Source organism: Hemiscyllium ocellatum, chromosome 23, assembly GCF_020745735.1.
Source record: "Hemiscyllium ocellatum isolate sHemOce1 chromosome 23, sHemOce1.pat.X.cur, whole genome shotgun sequence".
Taxonomy (NCBI): Eukaryota; Metazoa; Chordata; class Chondrichthyes; order Orectolobiformes; family Hemiscylliidae; genus Hemiscyllium; species Hemiscyllium ocellatum.
Genome location: NC_083423.1, coordinates 58780467 through 58799396, shown reverse-complemented (window position 1 = coordinate 58799396; position 18930 = coordinate 58780467). Strand labels below are relative to the sequence as shown.

The 18930-nt window shown below is 42.7% G+C and overlaps 1 protein-coding gene across 2 annotated transcripts in view; it reads right to left on the bottom strand.

Moving 5' to 3' along the window:
- LOC132826812 (dynein axonemal heavy chain 3-like) overlaps window positions 1–18930 on the bottom strand; it is a 323241-nt gene that overhangs the window by 166060 nt on the left and 138251 nt on the right. For both annotated transcript variants that reach the window (XM_060843056.1, XM_060843057.1), the window contains 7 exons: window positions 18187–18317; window positions 15073–15173; window positions 11625–11739; window positions 11125–11258; window positions 8905–9090; window positions 3722–3917; window positions 918–938 (listed from right to left, as the gene is read on the bottom strand). In XM_060843056.1, coding sequence (XP_060699039.1) covers window positions 918–938; window positions 3722–3917; window positions 8905–9090; window positions 11125–11258; window positions 11625–11739; window positions 15073–15173; window positions 18187–18317 — 884 coding nt within the window. The remainder of the gene's footprint in view (window positions 1–917; window positions 939–3721; window positions 3918–8904; window positions 9091–11124; window positions 11259–11624; window positions 11740–15072; window positions 15174–18186; window positions 18318–18930) is intronic.

The following is an 18930-nucleotide window of genomic DNA, read 5'->3' as shown; positions in this document are numbered from 1 at the left end:
TCTTCAACACAGTTGAGCAAGAGATCAAGTTAGTTTCACCAATAATTTATTCACTGAGGGAGGAGAAAGCCTAAAATATTGAAAGAGTCAATGTAGCAAGTTTATTAGGCAGTACAGATATGATGAGCTGAATGGCCCCAACTCACGGTGTAAATATCATTCTGCAGTGAAACATTTGACCCCAAGATGAGCTTTGAACGTCCTTTTTGCACTATCATGAAGACCATCTATTCTGACCTCTGTAACTCTCACCAGATTTGCCTTTGTCTCAGCTCATCTGCCGCTGAAACCCTCTCAGCTCGGCTCTGATGCCTTCATTTCAAAATTCTAATGCTTGTTTCGAACTCCCTCTGTGGCCTTGCCCCTGCTGCTTACATTGGTCTGTATTCAAAATTATGATTCTTGGATTTTGAACTGTACATCTATAATTCATTCTTGGGTTTTTTTCCAATGTCAAAATCAAATTTCCTGGCAGTAATTTCATTCAAGTGACACTTCTCATTTTACCCTGTTGCAATCTCAAGCTATCAGCAAAATACAGAGGACTTGAATGCATATTCAGTGAGGAGATTGCTATGAAAATGGCGAGATTCCATTTTCAATCTCTTACCCCTAGCTACTTCAAACTCTAACTATGGTGGAACTGAAGGAGATTATTCAATGATTTGTTTCCATGACGTGACTCAGAAGGATGAAGTTTCAGACCGGAGTTAGCACAATGAAGACTGATTTAATATTTGAATTGGTGCAGTTTCGCATGTCAGTGGAGTCCCATGGCATTAAAGGAGGTGACATATTCAATAGCAGGGCTTAGCATTTCCACTCTGTCTCTAACAAGATTAATTACAAGCAAAATAGCAGCAACTGAAATATAGTCTCTAGTGAGCTCCAAAATGTTACTGGTGGCTTAGACCTACCCGAATAACTTGACCGTCAGTCTGGTTAGGTTGAGGGTGAGTCCAGTACAAGCCCAGGATATCCATCAAGAACAGTAATGACATGCAAAAGAATACATACCAACACTGAGATCTCTCCAGCCTGACAATATCTTACTGATAAATTGTAATAATACTAACTCAGAACCTGTTATTCAGAACTGTCATGAGCTTTACCATTAACTGTGTATTATAATTGTCATATCAATAATCCAGATACTAGCTGAACAATATAGTGATTAATAACAGTTGGGTGTAATATAACAAAAACAAACATCCTTTTAATAATTTGGTTTTAATTATATTTAGTGTCGATTAAGGAATGATAACTCATCTTTCACACGAAGCAGGAAGATCTGGAGATACAGAAGGTGAAAGGTTGATTGGTTGATTGACTGAAGGAGAATTAAACATGGCTTGTGATCTAAATTTCCCCTACACTGGACATTTTGTACCTGAGCTATCATTCACAATATCTATAGAATTTCCATAGAATCCTTACAGTGTGAAAACAGGCCATTTGGCCTATTAAGACCGCATCATCCCTCCAAAGAGCATCCCACCCAGACCATTTCCTTGTAACCTTACATTTCCCATGGTTAATGCACTTAACATACAGATCCCTGAACACTATGGGCAATTTAGCATCGCCAATCTACCAAACTTGCATGTCTATGCACTGTGAGAGGAAACCAGAGCACCTGGGAAAAACACTTGCAGACAGAGGAAGAATGTGCAAAATCCACGCAGACAGTTGCCTGGGGTCGGAATTGAACCCAGGTCCTTGGCTCTGTGAGATGGCAGCATTAGCCATCACTGGGAGACGGCACCACCCCTATTGAGGTGATGAGGAGCTGATTGATAACAACTTACTGGGGTCTCTGACTCAAGCAGGATTTTTCACCTCTCTGGGGCTGGCTGGGAGGTTCCAGAATTGTATCTGACTGAACTGACAGCATGAAGGAGAGACCACTGAGGTAAATGTGATGCTGGCAATTTAGGAAGCCACCTCTGGAAAAACAGGTCCCCTGGCTATGTTCCTGGAAGGATAGGCACAGTGTTGCAAACTCTATGGCAACACATACCATCTGTGGATCCAGCATAGTTTGCTTATTGCAAATGGATGTTTCTGGTTTTTATACTCTTCCTAACGTTTTGCCTTAGAAATCAGTATTCAGCTGTGAGTGATGTCTGAGAGGAAATGAGTGAAGCTTTTGCTCATATTTCTGACTTTGTTAGACAGACTACAATGGACAGGCAAATGAGGTACCATCCATGGACATTCTCATTTGTCAATTTACTTTGGAGGAAAGCACATTGAAGCAGCTGAAGATGGTCGGGCTTAGGACACTACCCTGAAGATGGCCGGGCCTAGGACACCAACCTGAGCTGGTCCTGCAGGGATGTCCTGGAGCTGGGGTGACTGATCTCCAACAACTATGATCATCTTCCTATGTGCTGGTATGACTCCAACTAGTGGAGAGTTTTACCTTGATACCCACTGATTCCAGTATTGCTAGGGCTCCTTGGTGCCACTTTCAGTCGAATGCAGCCTGGATATCAAGTGCTGTCACTCTCACCTCACCTCTGAAAATCAACTCATTTGTCCATGTTTCAACCAAGAATTTTTTTTAGATTAGATTTCCTATAGTGTGGAAACAGGCCCTTCGGCCCAACCAGTCCGCACCGACCCTCTGAAGGAACCCACCAAGACCCATTTCCCTCTGAATGATGAACCTAACACTACGGGCAATTTAGCATGGCCAATTCACCTAACCTGCACATCTTTGGACTGTGGGAGGAAACTGGAGCACCCGAAGGAAACCCACACAGACACGGGGCGAATGTACAAACTCCACCCAGACAGTCACCCGAGGTTGGAATCGAACTTGGGACCTGGCACTGTGATGGTGGCAGTGCTAATCCCTGAGCCACTGTGCTGCCCAGGTCAAGAACTGAGTGGCCTTGGCAGAGTCAAACTGAGCAGATGCTGCTTGATAACATTGTTGATGACATTTTCCATCACTTCATTGATGATTCGACAGTGGACTGATGGGGTGGTAATTGGCAAGTTGGGTTGTCCTGCTTTTTGTGTTCAGGATATACTTGGGCAATTTTCCATATTATTTTGGTAGATGCCAGTGTTATAAGTGTACTGAAATAACTTGGCTAGGGTTGTGGCAACATTTGGAACACAAATCTTGAGGATTACTGCTGGAATCTTGTCGGGGCCCATTACCTTTGCAGTAGCTAATGCAGCCAGCCATTTCTTGATATCACATGGAGTGAATTGAATTGGCTGAAGATTGTCATGAGATGCTTAGAACCTCTGTGGGAGGCTGAGACAGATCATCGACTCAGCAATTCTGGCTAAAGATTGTTGCAACTGCTTCAGCCTTATCTTTTGTACTGATGTTGGTCTCTTCCATCATTGTGGACAGGGATATTTGTGGAGCCTCATCCTCCAGTGAGTTGTTTAACTATCCACCAGCATTCATGACTGGATACAACAGGACAGCAAAACTTAGATCTGATCCATTGGTTGCAGGATCACTTAGTATGGTCTATCACTTGCTGCTTATACTGTTTGACTTGCAAGTAGTCCTGTTTGGTAGTTTCACCAGGTTCACCTGATTTTATTACATCCCTTAGTACATATGCATTTTAGGAAGTGAGCCCCTTATTAAGTACACACTTTCGTAAATGTCTAATTAATACATCCCTGAACAATTACTCATCTTAGTAACCACATATCTCCATGAATATATTCCTTAATAACTGCCTACATTTATACTCTGCTGAATGTCAACAGTAGTGATCAGGTCTCTCCATGTGCACCATGATGAAAAGGTTCTTTTGAGGTAGACATAGTCGAAAACACTCCCTTTCTTAGGGATTTGCAAAGCTCGTGGAAATTTTAAATCTTTCGGTCTTGGATATGTTGAGTCCCATTCACAGAAATTGCTGAAAAAGTCGCTGAATCTGCAAATTAAAATTTGTTACTGAATGAATGATCAATGTTGAAATATGAAGTGACTTAAATAAAGTTTTCGTTTTGAATCAGAATATACAATACTTATTGTAGAATCCCCACAGTGCGGAAACAGGTCCTTCAGCCCAACACCGACCCTCCAAAGAGTAACTCACCCAGACCCATTCCCCCTATCCTACATTTACACCAGACCAATGCACCTAACCTACACATCCCTGAACACTACAGGCAATTTAGCTTGGCCAGCTCACCTAACGTGCAAGTCTCTGGATTGTGAGAGGAAACAGGAGCACCCAGAGGAAACCCGAGCAGACACGGGGAGAATGTGCAAACTCCACACAGACAGTCACCCGAGGCTGGAATCAAACCCGGGTCCCTGGTGCTGTGAGGTAGCAGTGCTAACCACTGAACTACCCACACGGTGATTTCAGAGTGATATTCTGCAAATATTTATCTACATTTTTGCAATTTAAGTAGGTCCACTGAGCAACTGTGCAAAAAATATTTAAACAATACACAGTAGCAGGAACAATGTGGTGAATTTTACTTTTTTTTTGCCTATATTCAAATTGTATTAATTTTTTGATGCGACATGTGGCCTAGCAAATACGTTCAACACGTCTTACTAAACATACCTGATTAACCAGCTACCCTGCTCCTGATGGGTCTGTCATGTCTGACTTCTGCCCCATTTTAGCATTTGTCCTTTCTGAAACAGCTGGCCGTGTGGAACTCAGCGGCATCCTCTTTAACAAACTGCTGTGAATCTAGACCAGCACTGTCAGCCCAGAGCTGTCCCAATAGGCGGCTAATCCCTTAACTGGACTGAGACTTGCTGAGATCTATGAGAAGCCTTCTTCCTTTGTGTCTGCGCTAAACAGCAAGGGCAAGCAGCAGCAATAGGAGCTTGGTTTCTCTGAAAGGCAAGGCAGTGTAAGGCAGGGATGCCGTAAGCATCCAGACAGGCTCAGAGTGAGTGAGTACTCTGACAGTGAATGAACAGCCCAGAGATGCAACTTGGTCCAGTTCCTGAGCTGAGTGTGTATCCCTGAGCACACATTGTCCTTGCTGCAGCATTACAATGATAGTTACCAGAGCAGTCCACAGTGCAGAAGTATGTTGTGAGTGAACTGGAGATGTGCCATGAAGGTACTTAGGAATGTGACAGATACCAATGTCCATGGATGTGGGGTATGTGCAGCTGGTGCCCATGGAGCGTGCCCTGAGTTGCTGATGTCCATGGTCAAACATGAAGATCATTTGGAGGAAGCAGTGAGCTGAATCTGACAGGGACTCTCTGTCAAGTTTGGTAAAATGGGTTTCTGAAGAACGATGGGGTAAGGTGTGTTGTTAGCAATGTGTTTTACATCAACTGGGCATTTTGTAGCTGCTGAGTGAGAATCTCGCCATGTTGCTTGTGTAAAACATAAAAGGTGGAACAGGATGATTTTGATGTCGAGGTGGGCCTTGCTGAGGCTCTAATGAATTTTCGCTGAATTTCTTTCGTACATTATCAAAATAATGATTTGGAAGATTCTGTCTAAGGATCCTTGGTGGAATTTTGCAGTGCATATCTTGAAAATTGTACACACTGCTGCTTTCGAGTGTTGGTGGTGGATGGAGAGAATATTTGTGGATGTAGTGCCAATCAAGCCGGCTGCTTTGTCCCTGGATGGTCTCAACCTTCTTCAGTGCACTCATCCAGGCAAGTGGGGAATATTCCCTCACATTCCTGACTTATGCCTTGTCGATGGTGGACAGACTTTGGGAAGTCAGGAAGTGAATTATTTTGCAGGATTCCAAACATTTGCACTTGAATCTCTGGAGTGGGTGTGAATGCACAATCTTCTAACTCTGGTGGGATTTCTAACATTGAGTCAAGACTGATTCTGCATGCAAGAAGAACATTGTTAACCTACAAATTATTTTACCTCTTAGAAATATTCTGATGCTTGGCAGATGGAGTTCTGAGAAATGGTTCATTTCCCAAGTAGGCGTTGATGATGAATTTCATGCAATGAATCTTCAGGCATTATGCAGAGTAAGATATGCAATGAAAACTCGCTATTGTGCAGTTCCTCAAAGTCATGACTCATGCTGTCTTTAGTTCTCCAGTGTGAGCTGGTTATAACTTAGCTTCAGGAATGATTTCCTCCATCAGCTCAAGTGACGACATGTTCTTCTCACAGGATTTTATCCTGAAGCGTTATTATCCTTGTCACCAAGCTGTTTGTTTGGCTTTTAAAGTTTTGTTTCTAAAGTTACTTTAGTGCGAGGAGGTGTGACTGACGGTATCTGAAGATAACTAAAGCCACGACTATCAAAGAACTTCAGTGTGACTGTGTCACACACGGAACTACCTCCCTACCAGCACTGTGAACGCACCACGGCACATGGACTGCAGCACTTCAAGAACATGACTCATCACTTTATCGAGGACAATTAGGGACGAGCAATAAATGCTGACCTTTTGAGTTCAGTGCTTTTGTCCATATTTGGACCAAGGCTGTAATGAGGTCAGGAGCTGAGTGGTCCTGGTGGAACTGTTCAGAACTAATCCAGAGCTGTTTGGCTCTCTCAATCATTTCAGAAGGCACTTAACAGTCAGTGGGCCTGGAGTCACACGTGGGCCAAACTGGGTATGATTGGCAGATTTCCTTTCTTAAAGAGCATTAGTAAACTAAATGGGTTTTTTAACAACTATTAACAATGTTAGCAAAACACCAGCTTTTAATTCAACATTTTCGTTTAATGAATTCAAATTTCACTACCTGCTATGATGGGATTCAAACCCATGCCCTCAGAACAGTAGCCTGGGATGCTGGATTACTAGTCCAGAGACATTACACTTTGCCACCATCTCCCCCAGGCTGCTGTTAGATCCCATAGACTTCACAATAGTCAGTGTTTTCATCTGTTTCTTGATATCAAATGCAGTGAATCAAATTAGCTGAAGAATGGCATCTGTGATGCAGGGGTCAACTGAAGGAGTCCAAAATGGATCATCTGCACTTCTGGGTGAGGATTGATGTGAATGCTTCAGCCTTATTCTTTTTTCCACTGTTGCCCCAACATCAGACAGATTGTGTCAACAATCCTAGTGACCTTTGTGGTAGGCACTGTCTCATGGTACTCAAACAGCCCATGTTTGCAAGCGCAGTACATAATGTCCAACATTAGGTATAATTCTGCTATTGGACAACATTTATTAAATAATCCTGATTGTACTAAGCTTTACACTGGAAACCAGTTTAAGACTATCAGTTTAACACACAGCATGATTCATTTTTGCGTGCTGGAAATTACATGCGCTTACACGTGGAGCCTGGTTTATGTAGACAACAGGAATTTGAACATGCTGTTTGAGAGGGCTGTTTGAGCACCATGAGACAGTGCCCACCACAAATGGTCGCTAGGATTATTGACACAACCTGTACATGCCTTGCATATGTTCCATGGGGGAAAAAGGGGTTGGTGGAAACTGATAATCTCGTCTGCATTCCCACAGCAATATCCTGACCAATCAGAGTCTACCTGCCTGGTCTGAGAACTAAGAATGACAGTTAACTGTTCCTCCTGTAGCTCTGTGCCAATGATGGGTCAATCTTTCTTGCGTCCTCATCGCAGTCCTTGCACTGTGTGTCTCCTTTTAGCAATGTTTAAGTTCCGTACATTCAACCTAAGCAAGGAATGATCTTGGAATAAAAATGTTATCATAGCCAGTCCTGAAGCTTTTTGCCTACCCGCTTTCTCTTCCAATGGTGGTTTTTAAATGGTAAAATGTTGATAAAAGTTACATGTGTTGGCCACAATTCATTAATTCCTCTCACGGTAGATCTTTGGTATTAAGCCAAAGTTTGTCGAGGTCATCAATCAGCATCACAGGCTAGGTCAGCATTTGTTGCCGAGGCCTAATTGAATTAAAAGTCAACCACAAGAGACACATGTAGGCCAGACCAGGTAAGGGTGATAGATTTCCTTCCCTAAAGGACATTAGTGAACCAGAGGGGTTTATCCTGGCAATCGACAATGGATTCATGGTCATCATTAGACTCTTAATATCAGATTGAATTTGAATTCCATGATCTGCCATGGCAGGATTTTAACCCATGTCTCCAGAACATTAGCTGAGTGTCTTGGATTAATCATTCAGCAATAGTATCATTAGGCCATTGTCTCTCCATTCATTGATCTAAATCTAATGGCACCATTATAAAGTCAGAGAGTCATACAACATGGAGACACCCTTCAGTCCAATCAATCCATGTCGAAAATAATCCCAAACTAAACTAGTCTCACCTACATCCTCCTGGTCCATATCCCTCCAAACCTTTCCTATTCAAAAACCTAGGAGAAAGTAAGGACTGTAGATGCTGGGGATCAGAGCTTACAAATGTGTTGCTGGAAAAGTGCAGGAGGTCAGGCAGCATCAAAGGAGAAGGAGAATCAACGTTTCAGGCATAAGCTCTTCTTCAGGAATGAGGAGGGTGTGCCAAGCAGGCTAAGATATTCATAAACCTATCCAAATATATTTTAAACATTGTAATTGTACCCATATCCATCACTTCCTCAGGAAGTTCATTCCACATGCAAATGACCCTATATGTAAAAGCTTTGCCCAATGTCTTTTTTAAATCTCTTTCCTCTCACTTTAAGAGTGTGCCCCCTAGTCTTGAAATCCCCCATCTTAGGGAAAAGACAACTACCATTGACTCTATCTATACTCCTCATAATTTTATAAACCTCTATAAGGTCACTCCTTTACCTCCTGTGCTCCAGTGAAAACAGTCCCAGCCTATCCAGCCTTTCTTTATTACTCAAACTTTTCATACCCAGCAATATCCTGATAAGTCTCTTCTGAACCCTTTCCGGCTTAATGATATCCTCATCTCAACTTTGAAGTCATCTCATACTCCACAAGAGCACAGCTTTTGGAGCTGTGGATGTCTGATTAATTGTTCAGCCCCATAATATTACCTTGGCTTTGATGCAGGGTCAAGCATGCCACCAACTGCCCAGACGACTGAAAAGAAGGCGTAAGCTATCAGATGGTTAGTGACCTCCTCCACCTCCTTCTGTCTGGTGGATGAGGAGCTCTTTTCATCCACTACTTGCAGAGCTGGAAAAATCTCCTCAGCCTCACCAACAGGATCTTCAGTGAAGCTACAACACAAGAAGCCATTCCATGATATATTTGTCTCTTAGCAACTGAGATTGTTCATGCTATCTGCTTTACTGATCAATAAATCAACTTGAGTTTCAATGTTTTCCTGCAGGTGGCACTATGGTTCCTAGAACTCTCCACCTATTAAATAAAGCCAGGGAGACAATGTTACGTTTCATTGAGCTTGAGCATACATGGACTAAATGCCCATCTCAGCTCCTACATCGTATTGTCTTGTGGATGTATTTAAAGAAAATAGATTGTTGTGTGATGAACTAGATATTTGGCTACAAATGTAAAACCAAAATCTTGTGTGAAAACATAAATAAAAATCTCAGTTTAAAAGTTTAAAGAAAATCTATTTTTTCTTAGCTTTTGAGCAGAGAAACTAGTTTATTTCCTCATTCCTTTTGTATAGATCAGCTATGGAGCTGTTAGAGGAAGTAGCAGTGGAGATTGTGGTTCACAGGCTATGCTCAGATCAATTTATAAGCGCTTTTATTTAAATTGTTATTACCAGATGACCAGCAGCACAGCCAGATAACACTAGATGGAGCCTGCTCCCTCTCCTTCCTTGGAATATGTTACATTGTGAGAGTGAAGGTGCGAAAGCTGCTCCTTGTAAGGAGTCACTGTCTTTAACTCTCATGGCTACGGGTTCCAATTTGTGGATCATTTCCCCTTCCTTTTACACAGAAGACAATCTGCCTGCTTCACACTGCCCACTGACTTGCTGACATTGATTCATAAAACAAAACAGAAACTCTGGATGGGATTGACCAATTCAGGATGGACTATGAGTTGAGGGGCTCTCAGTTCATCCATCCAACCCCTTCCCAATCCCTTTCGTTTTGAAGGTAGCTCATTGTTCAGCTACTGTTTCTCCTGCCAAACTTTGGTTTCAGTCTATCCAGACTAGCTCTGTTCTCATCCCAATGATGTCATTGACAAATGAACATTGTCTCCCAAACGTATCCCATTGACACTGGATCAACTTGGTCCACATCATTCCCAAGAAACAGGTCTACTGGGGCCTCCTTCCTCTTTGGAATTTAGAAGAGTGAGAGACAATCTTATTGAAATATCTAAAACATAAGATTGAGCCACTTGACATAGATTTATGGTAAGGGATGGGATATTTTGAGGAAATGTGAGGTAAAATATTTTCACCCTCAGGATGGTGGGAATCTGGAACTCACTGCCTTAGGGATGGGAGAGGCAGAAACCCTCATAATTTTTAAGAAGTTATTTAGATGTACATTTGCGATGCCAAGACAATGGATCAAGTGCTGGAAAATAGGGTTAGAATAAGTGTTTGTTTTTGACTGATGCAGACTTGATGGATCGAAGGGCCATTTTTCTGTGCTGTAGCTCTCTATGTCTCCATGACTCTGAGGGGACATGAAAGGTTAGATGCTGAAAGGATGCTTTCCTTTCTAGGGAAATTAGTCAGCTCAGATTAAAGATTTATGCTTTCCTTTTAAAATAAAGATGAGGAGGAATTTCTTTTGAGAGGATTGTTGATCTTTGGGATTTTCTATCCAGAGAATAGTGGAGTCAGGGTCATTGAGTATATTTAAGCTGGAAACAGATGGCGATGGGGCGCGGACAGTTAAAGTAGCATCCCAATCACGATCAGATCAGCTATGATCTTAATGAGTGATGAAACAGGTTGAGGGGGCAAACAGCTTACTTCCGCTGTTTGTTTGTTATGCTTTTAGGATCGTGAGGCCTTAACTGTTGCCAGGGCCGATCCTATTACCATCTTCAACACGTCAGTATTCGATGATGGTGGCAGCAACCATGGTGGATGGAAAGGAAATCGACAAAGAATGATCTGGTCAATGGCAGCTTCAATGAGAGCGATTGTAGGGATATCCACCTTGGGGGCAGTTAGCTGGCCATGAGGTTTTGCCACTTTCTGTTGCCACCTTGCTCCATCCTTGATGGGACTAAGGAACAGTCTCTAGTCCCTGACCCACGCACCCTTAGCTACGTTTTCCCTGAGAGCCACGATCTTTGAAAGCTCTTACCTGATTTCTACCAACAAGCTCTCATAGATTTTCAGCATGGAGACAGTCAGGTGCATGGGAGACGACTGTACCATGAGATTACACTTCTTCTGAACAAAGTCCAAACATGGTGGTAACAGCCAATTACACAGCATCTAGACAGAAAGACAACAGTTGACTGAAGCCCGCCAGTTCCAGTGTTTTCTCAAAATATCAGACATCAATGCGAAACAGTTTCTGGTTTGCATTAAAATGTGGTGAATCACCAGCAAGTTCCCCTCTAAGCCACTCACCATCCTGACTTGGAAATATGTTACGTTCCTTCAATGTCACTGAATCCCTACCAGCATTGTGGGTCAACCTACAGCATATGGGCTGTAGTGGTTCAAGCAGCTCACCACCACCTTCTCAAGGGCAACTAAGGAGTGGGCAATAAATGCTAGGATAGTCAGAAATGGTATATTCGATGAACAAACAGAAATAAATTGAGTCATGAGTCTATTGGGAGCTCTGGAACATACCTGTACAATCTGCCTCTGCTCTGTTGTCAGTTGCTGAGGTAGTTTTGTAGCTAACCAGGACTGGACCAACAGTTCCCACCCAAGATTCATTGGCTCCATGTAAATCATCCCGCATCTGTGAAGGAGAAAAGCAAAAATGACAAATAATGTTTCCTGTGTTAGGTTGGATGTTTGGGCTGAATCTTAGGCTTGTTTTTGGCTAAATTGAAACTGCATCAAATGTTTTGGAAGGACTTTCATCGTGAGACCTAAAATATTGCGTTGCCATATGTTGCCAAACGCATCTCATTAACAAGCCACACCCCATCCCACCCACCTTAACAGGAGCCATTCCCACAATAATTTGCCACTCAGCAGACATCCCAGAATTCATTGGCATCCCTGGTGACCATGGTTTTTGTTTTAAAAGCGAGTTGTGCAACTGGACAAACATTGTCAGCCCAGAGCTGTCCTGCACAGTCTCACAGTCTTTTATGTGCTTGAGGATTTCTTTATCCAAAGGTGCCACAGTGGCACAGTGGTTAGCACTGCTGCCTTTGCAGTACCAGGGACCTGGGTTCAGTTCCACCCTCAGGTGACTGTGTGGAATTTCCACATTCTCCATGCATCTGTGTGGGTTTTCTCCAGGTGCATGGGTTTCCTCCCACATTCCAAAGTTAGGTGGATTGACTGTGCTAAATTGCCCACAGGGTGTAGGGTAGGTGGTTTACCTTTGGGTATTGCAGGATTATGGGGCCAGGGTGCTCTTCAGAAAGTAGACTTGATGGGCAGAATGGTCTGCTTCCATACTGTAGGATTCTATGGAAGATAAAGGGGTTGAAATATTGAAGTCCAAATTAAGCAGCTGTGAGGTCTTCAGTGGTTGTTTGGTCATAAAATTAGATTACCTACAGCGTGGAAACAGGCCCTTCGGCCCAATAAGTCCACACCGACCCACCGAAGAGCAACCCATCTCCCTACATTCACCCAACACTAGGGGCAATTTAGCATGGCCAGTTCACCAGGAAAGCCACACAGACACAGGGAGAATATGCAAACTCTAAACAGACAGTTGCCCAAGGCGGGAATTGAACCCAGGCCCCTGGTGCCGTGAGTCAGCAGTGCTAACCACTGAGCCACTGTGCTGCTCACTAAAGGTGGACTGAATAGTTGAAGCAGGATTGGAGAGACAGAGAGTATATTGCTTGTTTCTTTCTAGTTCTGTGATTATGGCACTTGCAGATTGCATGGAACTTGTCGGTAGAAAAAGTAGTCGACTGCTAAAAGCCCTTTTCATTGAGCTCTATTTGAGTGATAACTTTCTCTCTCTCTGGGAACCTCTCTAAAAGTCCTTCTAGGGAAGTTATGTTAAACATAGTGTATCTGTCTTATATAGATCAAAATTTAAGATAGTTGTCACATTTACGTTTGATGAACTATTGCTCCACAAAATCAATTATGCTGAATTCCTTGTGTGGTTCCTCCAAATCTCCTGGATTTCCGAGAAGCTTTAGAAGGACACATTGTGTCGCCTAAAGGCTAATTGAAATCTGGGTGTCTCCCTTTGTCATTGCTGTCGGATGAATACTCTAGTCTGTTTGATTTCTGGCTGTCAGTGTACGAACACAGTCATATCAATTGTGCGATGCTGTGTGCATTTTAAAATGACAGATTACCCTTCCATATGAAATATATGATGTTATACTTCTCCTGTTGTGACTGTCCTCAATCTTGTATCCTATTTGATAGCTCAGAGAAAGGTGCAACCTCCTCTCTGCAGCAGCAGGTGAATGAGGTGGACTGCGCCCTTCATTTATTCTATCAATTCTGTGGCCCCATATTTGTTTAGATGGATTTGTCTCAGAATCAGTGCCGGGAAATGTCATCTCTCTTAGCAGAGAACTTGAAGTTTGACAATCGTTATGTTCTTTTGTTGAAGAGTCAAAGCAGCAACTGAGGAGCTATCACCATATTTGGGTGAATTCAAAGAATCTAAACTGATAGGCTTTGCAGGTTTCATTATTCACAAATAATGCAACTTTGTGTGTGTCATGTTGTGTTACAGCAGGAAGCGCCCCAGTCCTTTTGCAGTCCTGCAATGATTCATAACTCTACCCAACACTCGCTTGTCAGGAAAGAGTTAATGTGAGCTCTACACAGGGAGCCCATCAGGTCTAACCTTACGGCATGCGTTGGATAGCAGGCTTTGCTTTGTAATTGATGGACAGGAGTTTGAAATAAAGATGAAAAATTAATACAGAGGAACCTCGATTATCCGAATATCAATTATCTGAATTTCAGATTATCTGAAGAAGATCTCAAGTCTTGATCGAATCAATACATCAGAGGTATTTCCAACAGTGATTGCACCTTTTGTTTACAACGATTAAAAATGGACCCGGCTTACTGAAATGCTGCTGAGAACAGTCCTGAACATCGATGGGAGCCAAGGGACCATCTCCAAATGACTGATTGCCCTCTCTCTCTCTCTCTCTCTCCCACCACACTTTCCTGGAGTTCTACACAGGGGTGTACCCTAAACTCCGCTTTCCCAGATAACTCCTCCAACATTGTCCTCTACAGGACAAAGGTGGAACCTATCAAAAAGTTGCAGTAAAAAGGTGTTGTGTGTGTGTGTGCTATTTGGAGACTCAACTCTCAAAGGCAACAGCAGTCTTACTGTTGGTATCCAATCTGGCTGCTGCGGAGGGGGCGCTGACAGGGAGCAGGGCAGCTGGGTTGGATAGGGGTGGGCGGGGGCATGGTCGGTGGGTGGAGTCGGACGGGTGAGGGGTTGAATGGGGTTGGGGGTTGGGCGAAGGTGGGGTGGGGGCAGTTGGAGGAGTGGGGGCTTTAGCAATGCTGCAGGTCCCTTACACACATGTGTGTGTCTCTGCTCAGAAACAAAGCAGATACAGGCAGAGCAAGGATAAAGCAAACTTCAGAAAACTCCGAGCCTCAGAGGAGAGGCATTGAATCAATTAGCCGAATAATCAATTATCCGAATGAAATAGTGCCCGCCCATCTCGTTTAGATAATTGAGATTCGTCTGTAAATAGATCACCAACACATGCTCCCAATCACCCACCCTGCCACCCAACGCTGGTACTCATCCCCCAATAATATCCACCCTGCCACCCAACATCAGTGACCACCCCCCATCCAACACACAACATTGGTGCCCATCCCCCATCCAAAGCCCACCCTGCTGCCCAGCACCAATCCCCATGAATCACTCACCCTGTTGCCCAACATGGGTGCTCATCCCCATCCAACACCTATCTTGCCACCCAACATTGGTGCCCATCCCCATCCAACATTGGATCACTCACCAGCAGAAACATTAGAATTCAAGTGGGATCTTCCCTGTTGGTGTCACATCTCAGTGATGACACTCACCATCACATTCCCCCCACCCCCAGTCCATGCAGATCACACCATTCCCACCTGATCTGTGTCCCTTACCCACCTGCTGACGGTTGCAGGCGATGCTTGTTTAAGATCCAGAACTTCGAAAATGATATTCTGCTGGGAACTCATCTGAATAATCTCCCCACTCATCAAACAGAGCTGCAGGGCAGAGCAATGCACTTTATATTCATGTACAATAGATGCTGCACTCCGATGAGAGCTACAGAACCACTGAAATTTCAAAGCTGATGAATATTCTTTTCAATGATAAATAATGAAAATGTTATCATTTCCTGGGATTACCATAATAAATGTTACATAGATCATAATAGAATACTCAGGAGGATTCCTTGCCAATTGTATTGTATATTTCAAACTGAATGAAATGTTTGTCTGTCCCTGAAGGGGTTATGTGAAAATCTTCATTCAAATAGGATAATTACTCTTCACAGCTAAACCAGAGAGAAGGGTTTGAATTTGGTCTGTCTATTGAAAAAGCATATTAAAATATCTGTAGCATTTAATTATCTGTAGCAAAAATGTACTTGCAGTGTTATAGAACATGCAACATTAAAGTATGTCCAGTGTTAAAGTATATCCAGTATTAAAGTACCCACAACATTAAATTATTTTCGATAGTAAAGCATTTGCAGTGTTAAAGGGTAATACATCATTAAAACAGCTGTAGTATTTGGATTACTAAACAAAACAAAAGTACTGCAGATGCTGGAAGTCAGAAGCAAAAACAAAGATTAATGGAAAAGCTCAGCATGTCCGGCAAAACCTGCAGAGAGAACGTAGAACATAGAACATTGCAGTGCAGTACAGGCCCATTGGCCCTTGCTGTTGCACTGACCTGTGGAACCAATCTGATGCCCATCTATTCCATTCTTATCCATATGCCTATCTAATGACCATTTAACTGCCCTTAAAGTTGGTGAGTCTACTACTGTTGCAGGCAATGTATTCCATGTCCCTACTACTCTCTGAGTAAAGGGTCACATTAACTCTGCTTTCTCTCCGCGGAGGCTGCCAGACCTACTGAATTTTTCCAGTAATTTTTATTTTTGCATCTGAAATGCTAAATCACTTGCAGCATTAAAGTGCCTGTAGTTTTAAAGTAGACAAGCACTAAAGTCTTAGAATAACACAATGTGGAAACAGGCCCTTCAGCCCAAACTGGTCCATGATGACCATGGTACCCAGTCAGCGAGTTCCAATTACTCTAATTTGGTCCATATTCCCTCTAAACCCTTCCCTTCCATGTACCTATCCAAATGTTTTTTCAAATGTTGCTACTGCACCTGCCTCAACCACTTTCCCTGGCAACCCATTCCATATAAGCACCACTCTCTGTGTGAAGAAATTGCCCCTCGGGTCTTTTTTAAATCTCTCCCCTCTCACCTTAAACCTACACCCTCTAGTTTTCAATTCCCCATCACTGAGAAAAAGACTAAATGCATTCATTCTATCAGTACCCCACCTGGTTTTACACACTTCAATAAGGTCACCCCTCATTCCAAGGAATAAAGTCCTATCCTGGTCAACCATTCCTTATAACTCAGACCTATTAGTCCTGGCAACATCCTTGTAAATTTTCTTTGGACTCTTTCCAGTTTAACTATGTCTTTCCTATAACAGGGTGACCAAAACTGTATGTAATACTCCAAATGTGGCCTCACCAACAAAGTGTACAACTGTAACATAACATCCGAAAGCCTATATTCAATGCCTCAACTGATGAAGGCCAGCATGCTAAATGCCTTCTTTACCACTCTGTTTACCTGCGACGCTACTTTCAAAAAACTATGTACTTGTATTCCTAGGTCCCTTTGTTCCACAACACTCCTCAGGACCTTACCATTTACTGTATAAGTCCTACCCTGGTTTCACTTTCCCAAGTGCAATACCTCACACACCTCACACTTATCTATATTGAATTGCATCTGCCAATCCTCAGCCCACTTTCCCATTTGGTCAGAATCCCTCTGTACTTTTTGATAACCTTTCTCGCTATCAATGATACCTCTTAATTTTGTATCATCCACAAACCTACTAATCATGCCTTGTACATTCATATCCAGATCATTTATGTAAATAACAAATAACAAAAGTGCCAGTACTGACCCTCGTGACATACCACTAGTCACAGGCCTCCAGTCTGAGAAACAATCTCTGAACATCACCCTCTGTTTCCTCTCATCGAGCCAATTTTGAATCCAATTAGCTAGCTCTCCCTGGATCCCTTGTGACCTAACCTTCATGACTAGCCTGCTGGGTGGTATCTTGTCAAAGGCCTTACTAAAGCCCATGCAGACAACATCCACTGCCCTACCCTCATCCATCTTCTTCGTTACACCTACGAAAATCTCTAAAAGATTTGTCAGACATGACTTCCTGCGCACAAATCCATGCTGATTATCTTGAAGTCCTGCAGACCTGAAATGCCTGGAGTATTGAAATATCAGCGGTATTAAGGTATCTGCAGCATTTAATATTTTTTGCATTAAATTATCTGCAGCATTAACATTGCAGTATAAAAGCACCTGCTGCAGTGAAGTACTTGCAATATTAATCAATAATGTATCTAAAATCATCAATGTATCTAAATTATTAAAACTCTTGCAGCATTAATGTATCAACAACACTAAAGTACCTGGAGCATTAAAGCATCTGCAGGTTTGAGGTATTTGCAGGGTTAAAGTATCTGCAGCATTAAAGAATCAGCAGCATTGAAGTATCAGCAATAATATACCTGCAATATTAAACTGTCTGCGGCATTAAATAGAACATAGAGCATAGAAAAATACAGTGCAGTACAGGCCCTTCGGCCCTCGATGTTGCACCGACCAAAGTCTACCTAACCTACACTAGCCCAAAAACCTCCATATGCTTATCCAAAATAACCTCCATATGCTTATCCAGAAGTATCTGTACTGTTAATGAATCTGCAGCATTGAAGCATCCGTGGGATTAAAATGCCTGTAAAGTATTTGTTGCATTATAGTATAGCTTTCTGTTGAAACAGTAATTTTAAGATATTTACAGAATATCAAAACATGTGATGTTGTAGTATATAGGTACCATCTCACCTCCAGTCCCTCTCTCTGTTTCACTGATTGTGTTTAAGTGTTGTTTGTCAGAATACAGACTGCACTCCAGTGTCCATTACCTTTTTGTTATCATCAAGTACTGTGTTCATGTTTTCCACCCAGACAGCGTCCACGGGGCCATCAAAGATGCACCACTTCCGGTCACTGGTCAGACTGGTGGCATGTTCCCGAAACACATTAGCCAGGATTCCTGTCCAAGACAAATACAGTGTTCCCTCACATTCTGTGATTCATTGTTGGAACATCTGGGGCTCCCAGCTGTTATATAAAAGTGCCTCAAAATTAGTCTGAATGCTGGAGAGTCTCTATGGGTCAGACACTAACTGTGGAGAGACAATCAGAGCTAATGTTTCAGCTTGCTGAATTTGAATGAAAAAATCATTGAGCTGGAACATTAGCTTTCTCTCTTTGCCAATACTATGAGCTTTTCTGCTTTCTATCATCAGGAATATTTTGCTTTTGTACCAGTGCTGTGATCTCTCCCAGCTGAACTGGGGATATATTTAATCGTCTCTTGTGAGTTGAGCCCATTGCATTACTGACAATTAGATTCTCTGGCTCTGAAGACAGTCAAAAGCACACCTTCTGTCCTACTATTCTGGAGTCTATTGGTCATCATAAACTCAAGAATATGAGTGTACATGTTCCCTCCAGCTCTATGATGGGCTTCTCAGGAATTATGGGAATATCATTGGTCTACAGGGGATCCACAGAGGCTCACCTGTCCCTTTTCCCAGAGGGTGTCTCAAAGGAACCATTTTTTGCTCCTTTATTCAGGTTCTCAATGTATCCATCTATGAGAA